Source organism: Cyanistes caeruleus, chromosome 7 (assembly GCF_971803275.1).
Source record: "Cyanistes caeruleus chromosome 7, bCyaCae1.hap1.1, whole genome shotgun sequence".
In the NCBI taxonomy this organism is placed as follows: domain Eukaryota; kingdom Metazoa; phylum Chordata; class Aves; order Passeriformes; family Paridae; genus Cyanistes; species Cyanistes caeruleus.
This window is the reverse complement of record NC_141707.1, coordinates 5,323,747-5,335,822: the sequence shown is the minus strand read 5'-3', so window position 1 is coordinate 5,335,822 and position 12,076 is coordinate 5,323,747. Positions and strand designations below refer to the sequence as shown.

The following is a 12,076-nucleotide window of genomic DNA, read 5'->3' as shown; positions in this document are numbered from 1 at the left end:
AGTTGGGGTCCCTCTCAGAAAAGGTCTTAACACATTAAGAATCCTTTCTGCAGAGGCTGGGATCATTTCATCTGCACGTTTGTGTTTTGTTGGTAAGTAGTCAATTTTTGTAGCAGCAGCAGATATTCTTAGCTGACTATGGAGGGGTTGAGGTAGGTTCCCCTGTTTTTAGAATATGCAATTCTGCTGGTCGTTTAATGGGTTTTGTCAGGATGGTCTGGTCTGAGGTGCAGAAGGGCACTCACATGCCAGAATCCAAAACTTTCCATAGCACCTGTATGGGTTCTGACCAAGGTAAAGTTCACAGCCCTTCCAGTGCTGTGCTATGCATTGGTACCTGGGTGGGTGTTGAGAACAGACCAGTGTTTTGGCAACTGCCTGGCAGTGCTGTCCCTCTGACATTCCTTCCCACATCAAAGGGGATGGGAGTGGGCAAGATCCTGGGAGAGGACACAACCAAGCCAACTGACCCAAATTAGCCAAAGGGATATCCCATACCTTATGACAACAGCTCAGAGAGGTAATCTAAGAGAGAGAGGAGGAAGGGGGCGGGTATTTCTGAGTTTTCAGTGTTTGCCTTCTGGAGGACCCGTTACGCATGCTGAAGCCCTTCATTTCAGAAAATGTCCAAACATCAGATGGGAAGTAGAGAGTGACTTTTTTCTCTTCAGCCCGTGCAAGCACAGATCTCTGCTTAGTTCTTTATTTTACTGTAATAAAACTGCCTTATCTCACCCTGCTGGCTGTTCTCTGTCTTATTCTCTTCCCCGTCCCAGTGGGAAAGACAGTGACAGAGCGACAGTGGACACCTGGCACCCAGCCAGGGTCGACCCACTGCAGTCGTTTAGGCACCCAAATGTGGGGTGATATAAAGTTGGTGAAATGGACTATAGCAGGAACCTGGAGGGGCCAGGATGGAACTGCAGAGGAGTGCAGGCCCAGGGTGGCAAACAGTTTAGCAATGAGCTCAAAGCTGTGGGAGGAGCAGCATGAGGCTGGGCAGACCCAGAGATGTTGAGCTAGAAGTGTACTAAAAATCCAGAGCAGCAGCAGAAACAGCAGGGTCTGGGCAGCCCTGGAAGGAGAAAAAAAAGGTAGAGGGGGGCTTTGTTTTTGGGTGTTCCCTGGCTGTCACCTGTGTAATGCCCTGGCAACAGCAGCAGCTGCTGGGCTCCCACAAGCAGCCTTGAAACGCTCCCTTACAGAGGTGGTCGGGGTCCCTGTTTTCCCCTCAGGCACCCAAGCACATGGTGAGGATCCCTCCCAGAGTGACTGGGTATTGAAAGGACCCAGTTACATGGCCACACCTGGGAGCAGAGGCTCACCCACATTAAAGAGACACAGAGATGGAAAAGTTCTGCAGTAGCAGTGGATCCTCTGGGCAGCAGCAGTCCAACACCAAAACCTCAACCATCTGCCCTTTGAGCCGTGTCCCCCAGCTAAGAGACAGCCATAACCCCACTGCCTGTCCCTCCTCCCCCAGGCACGACTCCCAAAAGCTCCTTTCCCTTGGCTGACTCCTTAGTGTGGGATGTAGGAGGTCTCGGCCACGTCTTTTGTTTCTTCATGACCTGTATTTGTGGCCCGGACAACCGCTGCCTTCACAGAGTCTTCCTTTCAGATGGGAAACAATTCCCTAAAGCATCGAAACCAAAAGAAGGGCCTCTACTTTGCTGTGTTGAAACAAAATCAAATGCTAAAAATTAGCTAAAATACAGAATAAAAAAAAAAATAAATTCTTAGTTTATAGTGGCTCAGCTCCTTATCAAATTCAGTGATCCCTAAATTTCTAGCTAAATACAATCTCACTCATTTTCAACATGTAAACAAGACAGCCAGTCCTGTCCTGCTGGCTCCCAGCAGCGCCTTGCAGCAGTCCTGCATCCACATCAGGATGCTGGCCCGCACAGGGCTGTCCTGGAAACTAAGGCAGCTGACTTGACGTTTGTGCAGGTACCCAGAGGCCAAGCCCAGCGGTGTTCCCTCAGGATACAGCAGTCCTGAGTGATCTCCCCTGATGTCACCCTGTCGTGGTTTTAAACTACTAACTAAGAAAATTACTTACTTCTATCTGTGAGATATGGATTAGAATAAGAGCAAAACAGGCATACAACTTAAAAGGGAAAAAAAAAGAAAGTTTATTGACAAACCACAATAATAAGAACACCAGAATAAACTTCTAGAAAAACCCTTCCATCCCCTATCTACCCACTATTCTCTTGTTCACATGAAAACAGAGACAAAAATTCTGGAACTCTGATGGTTAAAACAGTCCCAATTCTTGCTAGTCTTTTTACTAATCTTTATAGAGAAACAGAAGTTTCTTCCTGTTAATTTATGGAGTTTCTCACAAGAAAACTATTTTTGTTATGGTTTTCTATTGCCTTAACGTTAGCTGTCTAGAGCTGCTATTATTAGAGTTCACTCTTCCCATTCTCACATCACTCTGAAGTGTGTATGGGCCATGCGTCTAGAGATAGCATTTTTAAGGATAAGTTATTCAAAGGCAAAAAAAGTCTTCTTCATCTGTTTCTGTGAGTTTCACCAGAAAACAGTTTTCTCATGGCCTCGCAGGGCTTCAAATCTCTCAACAGTTTTCTCATGGCCTCTCAAGGCTTTTAATCTCCCAGTACTTCACTATACTATAATTACTCTTTACTCAAATTTACACTTTGAACACTATTCCTCTCTAGATCTTATATCATGAATTAAAGGAGTTCTTTTCAAGACTTCATTGTCCATCTCCATAGTTTTAACAGGGAGATATTTCAGCTTAATTAAAGCATCTTCTTAATTCTCTACCTTTCCTGAAGCTTCTTTTCTTTCTTGTCACTGGTAGTTTATAAAGTCTCTTTTCACGTTGATCTTTCTTTCTCTCTCTCTCTGGATAAAAAGATTAATCTGCAAGTCTCATCTGGGTAATGAAAGAGTTAACATCTTGCCCAGGCTTTTGTAGATGGTTCGAGGATCTCTGCCGAACAGGAGCTGGAGCCGTTTGTGATGGAAAGTTCTTCATGGCTGCTCTGGAGCGTGTAGTCTCTGCTCCAACCCGCTGCAAGTCCAGGGCCTCTCTCTTTCTTCACTGGGCAGTTTCTAGTGAATGTAGTTACAGCAAAACCTGCAGCCGAGCCAGAGATCGGCTCGGCCCGGCCTGGCCCGAGGAAAACCTTCCCCAGGCCCCCCCCATCTCCCGGCCGGGAGACGGGGCAGGCCCGGCCCCATCCCCGCCCGGCCGCATGGCCTGGGCAGGGACGGGAGGCCTGGAGCTCCGCCACCCTCCACAGCCAGGAAACAAAGAGAACTCAGAGAGCTCTGCTTTTACATTTTAAGGTAGGGTTCACAAGTTGATCCCACTTTTCAATGGCCTAAACTGCTGTCAATTCTCAGCAATGACCGATAATTGGTCAGGAGAAAAGACTCCAAGCACTTCCCAGCAACTCCAACTCCCTTAAAGGTAAAGTAACTCCATGACACACCCGCTCCTCGTGGCACCAGTTGCTTTCCTGTGCAATGTTCTAGCTGCCCCAAGAGTAAAGAGGGAGCTGGAGAAAGAGCTTGCCAGGCTGCTCTCCATCCTTTCCCAGCAATCCTGCTTAAGGGGAGAAGTCCAAGCTGAGCTCAAATGTGTAAATGGAGGAGCCGTGCACAGGAAGGGTCAGTGAGAAGGATGATCCAGGAACCATTGGCCCGGCAGCCTGAGCTTGCTACCGTGGAAGGCCTTGGAGCAGATCCTGCTGAGTGCCATGCCACGGCATGTGCAGGGAACCAGGGGCTCTGCTGGAGGGTGGGAAAGCTCTGTGGAGGGATGGGAACAGCTGGGGGTCCTGGTGGGGTGTTGAGGAGTTCTGTGAGCATGTTTTGGGGGGTGTTGGTATTGGTGGGTGTGTTGGGGAAGGAGTTGCCTGGAAGTGAGAGGTCTAGGCTAGAATTTGAGTCAGTTTAACAGCATCATCCATGGTTTAGCACAGCCTTGCTTATGGAGGACAAAAGGAATATGTGTGACTTTTCCTGTTAGTGGTCCTGGTTCTCATGCAAAAAAGAGGGGAAAGCTGAAATTTATTGGCCACCTAGATATCTGTACCAGGGGGAGGATTAGCCTTTTTGCAATCGACTCAATTGTTTGGACTACTTTTGTAATACTGAGTGGACTTTGTTTCCTTGAGAGCTTTAATCCTTCAGAGAATTAGGATATTATCATCCCTCCATAGAAAAGCAAAGGTTTGCAAACCAAAGAATGGCCTTTTTTTAGCCTCTGTGCAGTGTTATATTTTGTAATGTGACTCTCAAAGGATGATGTTAAGGCAAAGGACTTGCTGCTTTGAGATGGGAAGCAAACTTGCACATCTTTCACATTCTCCGGCCACTCCAATTAATTGGTGAAGTCTGCCAGATCCTTCTGTGCCTTCCCAACAAAGATGTTTTTTGAGGTGCATGAAATGACTTCAATGGGAAAATAATTCCAATTAATGTAATTAATCTGACCAAGACTAAGAGTTGCCAGCAGTTGTTCCAAATGTTCCTGCCAAGACCCCTGCAGGAAGGAGCCCAGCCCCCAATGCACGTGGGCTTTGGCTTTGGCCCTCTGGCACAGAAACCCCCCAGGGGCACAGGTCTCTGGGGCAGGAGAAGGGCACCAGCACTGCCAGGGCTCGGCTGGGGTGGCAGGTCTGCCTCGGTGGGGACTCTGCCACACCTGCTGATTTCAGTGCTGCCAGGCCCCTGTACAGATTCTGTGCAAGGCCCCGTGCCCTTCCTCCTGCAGCTGCGTCGGCAGCCCTGGGGGCTCCTTCTGCTGCCCTGAGCCTGCAGAGCAGGGCAGTGTTTGCTGATGGTTTGAGGTGTTCCTAAAGATCCTGTCTTAGACACTTTGGGCAAGGGATTCCTTCCAACCTGGGCCACTTTGGGGGGGATGGGGGTGGAACCGGGGCAGGTGGCAGTGTGTGCAAGGGCCCTTTGTGACACGGTGCAGAATGGTAACCGTGGAATGGAAAGGGACAGGATGTCCAAGGGCCCTTTGTGACACATGGTGACATAGGGGCTGTCCCAGTGCGGTGACAGGGCCATGCCCCAGTGCTCAGTGCACGCGACGGGACAGGACGCGCCAGAGCGGTGCTGTGAGGAGCCCCCACACAGCGCACTCGTTTGTGTCTAACCCGGAGATTTTCCAAGGCGTTTCTTCTACAGGTGACCTCGTGGCAAGACTGCGGGCCTTGGTGGCCCGTGTCCTTCCCAAGACTTTACTTTTGCAGGTGCCTGCGGGGCAAGACTGTGGGCCTTGCTGGCCCGTGGCCTTCCCAAGACTTTTCTTTTGCAGGTGCCTTCAAGGCCAGACTCCGGTACTTGGTGACCTGGAGCTTTTCTGAGGCATCTCCCATCCTTCTGACCTCTGTCCTCAAGGTGAGACTGTGGGACCTGGTGACCACAGTCATTTACAAGGAGCCTCAAGTCATTGTGGCCGGAGCCCTCGAGACCAGACTGCAGGACTTGCTGTCCTGTAGCCTTCCTGAGGCTTCTCTCTCACAGGTGCATTCAAGGCTCAACTGCACAGTTTGTTTTCTCAGTTTGATTTCCCAAGGCATCTCGCCTTAAGGTGCCTTTGAGGCAGGATTCCATCATGGCAGGCAGATTCCTCAACCTGTTCAAAGTGTTCCGACGGAACAGAAACACAGACCGTGGAGCTGCCCCAGCAGAACAGCCGGAAGAGCTGGAGCAGTTCCAACCACTGCAGGATGGTGACTGGCAGAGCTGGGCCACAGGGCTGATGGCTGCAGCCAGCAAGATCCCATCCCATCCCATCCCATCCCATCCCATCCCATCCCATCCCATCCCATCCCATCCCATCCCATCCCATCCCATCCCATCCCATCCCATGTGGACATGCCCAAGGACAGGACAGAAGAAGGGCTGGGGCTGACCCCGCCAGTGACCGTGGTCCATCCCCTGAGCCACCCCAGGGCTTTCCCTGCCTGGAGAGTGCAAGGCTGGGCTGTGTTCTCCGGCCTCTCCTGCAGTCCCTCAGCTCTGGCTGCTCTTTTCCAGATGCAGCCATGGACAAGAGACAAGAGCAGGAACCTGCCCAGGGCCGCTTCCGCAAAACGCTGAAGGTACCTGCAGGCATCCCCACCTGGGCTGGGCCTGCTGTCACTGCTCAGCCCAGCTCTGCACATGGAGCACTCCTTGGAACATGCCCCTCTTCCCTGTCCTTTCTTCATTCTGCACAGAGGTTCCGCAAATTCTTGCGTATTCGGCGTAGAAAGAACACTACCACAGCAGGAACTGAGGGCACAGCTGAGCCTGAATCTGGGCTGGAGGAGCTCCAGGCAGAGCCTGATGTCAGCCCAGATTCAGCTGAGCCCTCAGAAGTTTCTGAGACTGAAGTGAAGAATGACAGGGCAGAGGCTGACATGGCAGAGACTGAGGACGTGGCCATTCCAGATGATGACACCAGAGAGACTCAGGGCATCGCAAATGCTGACAGGACACCCACTCCCACTGTAAGCCAAGAGCTCATATGGGATTATTTCAAGGAAGCTCGTGTTTCTTCTGACATTGATGACAAGAGAGCTGCTTCTTCTGAACAGCAGGTAGCCAGCCTGCTACCTCCAGTAGCAGAACTGGAGGTCTCCCAGGATCCTGTGCCCCTTCAAGCCACATCCACAGGGCCCCCTCAGCCTTTGAGGCCGGCAGAGTGTGATGGGACGGTAAGCACTTCTTGGGGGAAGCTGGGGAAGTTGCTCCTTGAACAGCGCTCCAAGTCTTCCCCATGCCTCCTCCAGGTGCCAGCCATTGTGAGGAACATTTACCAGAGTCTCGTGTCCCATGTCCTTGTGGATGCCAGTCAGCAAACTGACCTTGTGAGGCTGGCTGAAGAAGACCCTACTGATGTGGTGCTGACCCTCCTGCGCTGTGCCCCATCGTGTGACAGGTATGGGGCCCACGTGCCTTGAGAGCTCCGGGCTCAGCGGCCTTTAGGGCCCATTGCCCTGCACAGCCTGTCCAATGGGCTCTGCCCAACAGGCAGAGAGGTCCAGGAGCCTCGGGCCCCTCTGTTTCCTGAGGCTGCTGCCAGTGCTCCCTCCCTGCCCCTCAGGGCACTGGGGCTCTGTCACCTGGGACCCCACAGCTACACAGGGCATGGCTCTGTGACTGAGACACCCCTAACAAACAGCTCTGATCCCACAGAGCTGCTGCAGTGATGTGGCAAGCCATAGCCTCATCAGGACAAGCAGTGAAGAGAGTGGTGCCAATACTGCTCTGTGTGATGGAGAACTGGCCACTTTGCAACATCTGCACCTCTGATGGGGACAACAAAGATGTTTTTTCCTTGAGTGTGAGTTTCTGGAGCTGACCTTTGATCACCTGCAGCTTGCTTCCCCAGGAACTCTCCATCCTCTCCCTGCCTCAGGCTGGGCTGAAACCTGGGCTAGGGGCAGGCTCAGGGGGCACCGGGCCCACTGCTCCCTCTGCATCTCCCCTCGGGCCCTGCCCCACGGACACCTCGGCACTGAGCGCTGTCTTGGTGTGATTCTTTTGCAGGCAACTCTGGTGCTCTGGGTGACGGTCCAGATGCCTCAGTGCCATGAGGCGATGCTCATTTATACCCCTCGCATTTTTGTGGCTCTGCTGTTCCAAGTTGTCATCACCACACAGCTGATGCCACCAGAGGAATTTGACAGCTTCTGGAGAGCATGCCAGGAGGAACACCACCTTCCCAGCAACCCCAACAGGTGCCAGTCCTCCTGTCCTTCCCATGCCCTTGTGGCTGACACCAGTGCACCCAGTGTGACCTGGCCTTTGCTCTGCACACAGCTTTGCAGTGCAGGCCATGAAGGCTCTGCTCTGCCGACTAGGGTGCTCCAAAGAGGTGATGGCTATGGAGTGCAAGGGTGGCTGGGACACGCTCCTCTGTGCTGACACCCAGCACAATGCCGTGGGTCTGCTGGCCAGGTGAGAGCCCCTTCCCCCCGCGGCCTCTGAAATGTGTGCCCTGTGCCCCTCATAGTCCCCATGGTCATGGCCAGAAGGCCTCATCACTGAGGGATGGCTGAGCAGACTGGAAACGGCTGATAGAGGAGGGTGCCCAAAAGAAGCCACCTCCCAAAGCACCCATGATCCCCCCAGGGATGCTGGGGAAAGGCCAGATCTCTGTGAGTCATTCATGGCAGAGATTTGCCCCTCCACACCTCAAGTCTTGGTGCTGTTTTCCCCCTGACAGGGAGATGCGCCATGGATTGGTCCGCTTCTGTTCCCGCATTGCAATCCAGCTGCTCAAGGCACTCGCCAGGGATAAGCCACCCTGTGAACTGTCCTCCCTGGCATTCCTTGTGGAGGTGAGCCCCATGGCCAGCACTACCTCGCTGAGCTGCCTGCCAGCCCTGTCCCCTTGCATAGCCACAGCTGCCTGGGACGGTGCCCGCGCCCTGTGCTGCTGCCTGGGCCCAGCCCTGCGCAGTTCCAGGCTCCTGCCAGCTGGCTCCCCTGTCACTGCCCTGTGCCTTTCAGGTCCTCGAGTATTTAGATTTGATTACATACGGTGAGGATGTCCTTGAGATCGTGTCAAGGCACCTGCAGAGCGAGTGCAGGCAGAGGCGTCGCCTGGCGCTCAGAGGCCTCGTGGTTATCAGCAAGGATCCCTCGATGGTGAGAACGGGGCAGCGGCTGAAGCTGTGCTGGGCAAAGCAGCCCCTTGGGCTGGCTGGGCTTCAGGAGCTGAGGCAGCTGCTCCCAGCTCTCCTGCCTCACCTGCCTGAGTGCTTTGGGACAGGCCTTTGGCCTCTGGGCCCGGCAGCAGCAGGGTGGGGTTGCAGTGCCAGGGCGGTCTTGGCGCTGCAGCCGTTCAGGGCTTCCCAGCACAGCCTTGTGTTCCAAACAGGCCATAAGGATGTGCAGCCTGTCTCAACGCCTTCAGGACCTGCTCTGTGATGCAGATGGAAATGTGGTTGGCATGACCCTCCGTGTGTTCATCAATATGCTCAAGAATAAAGACATCTTGGTATGCAGCACCACTGCTCCAAAGCTGGCTCAGGCACTCATGCTGCTCTTTGATCACGTAAGGCTCTGTGCCCCCAGCCATGGGCATTGGCTGCTGCCCAGAAACTTTGTGTCTTACAGATTTCTGGGCCTTTGTCCAGTCAAGCCTGGAGGAATTAGTATTAAGGTCTTTTTCATTTCTTTTCCTCCAGGGCCACAGCCACATGCAGTTGCTCTCCCTTGACCTCTTCTTCATGACAATGGATTTGGTAGTGGATGCGGGAAAGAAGCCTCTGAAGAAGATTTTGAACCAGAGCCTGCTTCCACTCTTCATCCACTGCTATGATGAGAACTGGCGTGTGGCAAAGGTGAGGTTTGCTGTGATGCCGGTGCATCCCTGGGAGGGGCATCGGCTTCCTCCTGTCGTGGAACCTCCCAGGCTGCAGCTTCCTCTGGGCCCTGTCAGCCAGACAAGAGTGATGTGCCCTTGGCTGCAGTGCCATCTCTGCATCTCTGCTGCTCTCCAGGCCTCTCAGCAAACGCTGCTTCGTGTGGCCGACTTTCTCAAGAGGAGGAATCTCAAGCAGCTGTTGAGAAAAGAGCAGCTGTGGAAGTTTGCTGACTGTCTGGTAAGAACGGCCTGGAGAAGCCCAAATTTGAGAAGCTCCCTGCCCCCAGTGCTCAGTGTGTGGAGCTGGCAGCTGTGGCCCAGTGCTGCACCCATGGGAGACAGCCTGTGCCCCACACACCGCTCCCTTCCCTGGGCTGCACGGCTTCTTCTCCAGGCTCCTGTGGCCCCGAGCCGGGTGCCGATGGAGCCCCAGCCCTGTGGGGCTGCGGGCCTGGGGGGCAGCGCGGCTCCCCGGGCAGCAGCCGGCCCTCTGCCCCCTCCAGAGCCCGGCGCCAGTGGCTGCTGCCCGGTGCCTCAGGGCTGGGCGGGCACGGGAGGCCCGGGCTGGCCGCAGGCAGCGCCCGGCCGAGGGGCAGAGCCCGCACCGACCCTTCCCTCCTGCCGCTCTCTGCAGCTGGCACAGGACGAGAGCCGAGCAGCCGAGTACCTGCGCCGGACCCTGCCATACCTGGACAGCCCACAGGAGTCCTTGCGAGTGGCAGCCATCAGGTTCATCGGTGAGCCACGGGCCCGGGCTGGCTCCCCGCCCCGCCGCAGCTCGGCCCCGGCCCCGGCTGCTGCTGTCCCGGCAGCGGCACCCGGGCCCGGCGCCCTGGAGCCCCGGCTGCCCTCGGGGCTGCTGCCGGCCTCTGGCAGCCGTGCCCTTGGGCTGAGTCAGGATGCGGCAAGGGCTGGGGCTGAGCCCTGCCGGGGCGGGAGGCCGTGTGGCCCCAGGGCTGGCAGCGCCGCTGGCAGGGAGCTGTGCTGCCAGGGCCCTGACAGGCTCTGTGTTCCCAGGGACGGCCAGGAAGCACCTGAGGGCGTAGCAAGAAGAGCTGCAGGCCCTCATCGAGGGTGAGTGAGAGCTGGCAGTGAGGGGCTGGCACTGGGGGAGCTGCAATCCGTGCGTGAGCTGCAGAGAGCTTCTGTCCTCGTGTGCACACCTTGGTGGTGTGGGAATATCACAGAGAGATTTCAGGGACATGGGGGGCGGATTTGGGTGGGGTGACCAGGACCTTGCAGCTGATCCTGTTGGCCTCTTCACTCTCGTGGCCACAGCAAGAGCAGGCTGGCATGGCTCTGGCAGGACTTTCTCCTAGGATTGCCACAGATCCGGGCTCTGATCGTGGCTCTGTTCCCCTCTCTTGCAGCACTTCAAGCCCTGAGAAGAGATGACAACCCTTCTCAGAGGAGCACAGTTTTTCAGCAGACATTTATTGAAAGAACAGCAGAAGTTCGCTCGTCTGCTGCTTTAGGAGAACCAGTCTTCCTATAAGATGCCATGGAAGACAAGACTATGCTGAAACCAGAAGAGACCAGCTGGAGCTCCAGGCACAGCTGACAACTGGCACAGCTGAGCCTGTGGGAAGCTCGCATGGCTTCAGCCCTTTCCCCCTGCCTGTAGATAGTTCTGTCCCTGCAGCCCTCAGAAACTGCCCATCCCTTCTTTTTCCCTTCAGTTTCCCTCCCTTTTGAATACCTCCCTCCCTGTGGCCCTCAAACACTTTCCATCCCTTCTTTTTCCCTCCATTCTCCTTCCCTTTTGATAGCTCCATGCCTCCAGCCCTCAGACACTGCCCATCCCTTCTTTTTCCCACTAGTTTCCATCCCTTTTCACAGCTCCATCCCCCCGCCCTCAGACCTTGCCCATCCCCTTTTTTGCCCCTCAGCTCATCCCTTTGCTTCGCATCCCATCAATAAACAGTTTTGCTTTTTCACTAAACCTGCATCTCTGTGGAGTTGAAGGGTCACAAATCCAGAGCGCTGTGACACACAGGCCCCTCCTGCCGTTCTCTCCTGCACTGTGTTGTTGTCTTTTAAAGCAAGGCAGACCCCTTGCCTGGTTCAGGAGCCAGCACAGTGACCAACACCCAGGCCACTCGGTCCGTTGCACACAGACATCAATGTGATGGATGGCAAATGGTGTTTATTGCTGGAGAATTTGACATTTTATAACCTAGGGTCCCTGTGTTACTCCCATCTGCTTTCATCACAGCTAGGTGCTATTGGCTAATTGCAGGGCTAATTACTACACTAAAGATGAGGGGGGGGGGGGTTACTATCTTTCCCTTACATCCCAATATCTTCCGAGCGCTAGACCATGCTTCAACATATTCCCCCCTCTCTATGCATAACTAATTTGCTAGAATATAAGGTGTATTAGTCTTAAAAAGTTCTAACGTTATTTTCTATATATCTATCTCTAAACACTTTGCCTAACTTATCTATATTATAAAAAGTTTTAAAAGCAGATATTATAAACTTGAGTAAAATATAGGGTACACTATACTAAAAGGCTAAAACTTATAAAATAGATACTGCAGTTTTTCATTAGTAAGCATAAGGCACACGCAGTGACTAAGTGTATTTTTAGAGCATCTGTTGCCTTTCTACAAACAGAATGTTGACTCTTTCTAGTCGGCTCTAAACAAAGATACAAGCTTATTTAAAACACACGGTTTTTCAATTATCTGCAAGTCTTCATCAGTTGTCATT

General features: G+C 53.7%; 1 protein-coding gene across 8 annotated transcripts; it reads left to right on the top strand.

Moving 5' to 3' along the window:
* Positions 1-4,997: 4,997 nt before the first annotated feature.
* LOC147652137 (maestro heat-like repeat-containing protein family member 7) lies at positions 4,998-11,303 on the top strand. Of its 8 annotated transcripts, none has more exons than XM_086897728.1 (17): positions 4,998-5,397; positions 5,562-5,732; positions 6,040-6,104; positions 6,222-6,494; positions 6,582-6,701; positions 6,777-6,925; positions 7,183-7,330; positions 7,537-7,727; positions 7,810-7,947; positions 8,216-8,330; positions 8,503-8,640; positions 8,873-9,049; positions 9,183-9,338; positions 9,498-9,599; positions 9,996-10,098; positions 10,379-10,435; positions 10,732-11,303. In XM_086897728.1, exons 2-16 carry the CDS (start codon positions 5,615-5,617, stop codon positions 10,405-10,407), a joined length of 2,022 nt encoding a protein of 673 aa, XP_086753854.1. In that variant the 5' UTR covers positions 4,998-5,397; positions 5,562-5,614; the 3' UTR covers positions 10,408-10,435; positions 10,732-11,303. The 8 variants fall into 8 exon arrangements, with proteins under 8 accessions (XP_086753854.1, XP_086753857.1, XP_086753858.1 ...); XM_086897731.1 differs by having other exon boundaries at positions 5,006-5,397; positions 5,549-5,732; XM_086897732.1 differs by having other exon boundaries at positions 5,025-5,397; positions 6,585-6,701.
* The last annotated feature ends 773 nt before the right edge of the window (positions 11,304-12,076 follow it).

Bases quoted from the DNA above. Each gene is read 5' to 3' on its own strand.
- LOC147652137 (XM_086897728.1), top strand. From the start codon at position 5,615: ATGGCAGGCAGATTCCTCAACCTGTTCAAAGTGTTCCGACGGAACAGA. The intron at 6,702-6,776 runs GTAAGCACTTCT...TGCCTCCTCCAG, and splicing joins CGGCAGAGTGTGATGGGACG to GTGCCAGCCATTGTGAGGAA. The intron at 7,331-7,536 runs GTGAGTTTCTGG...ATTCTTTTGCAG, and splicing joins AAGATGTTTTTTCCTTGAGT to GCAACTCTGGTGCTCTGGGT.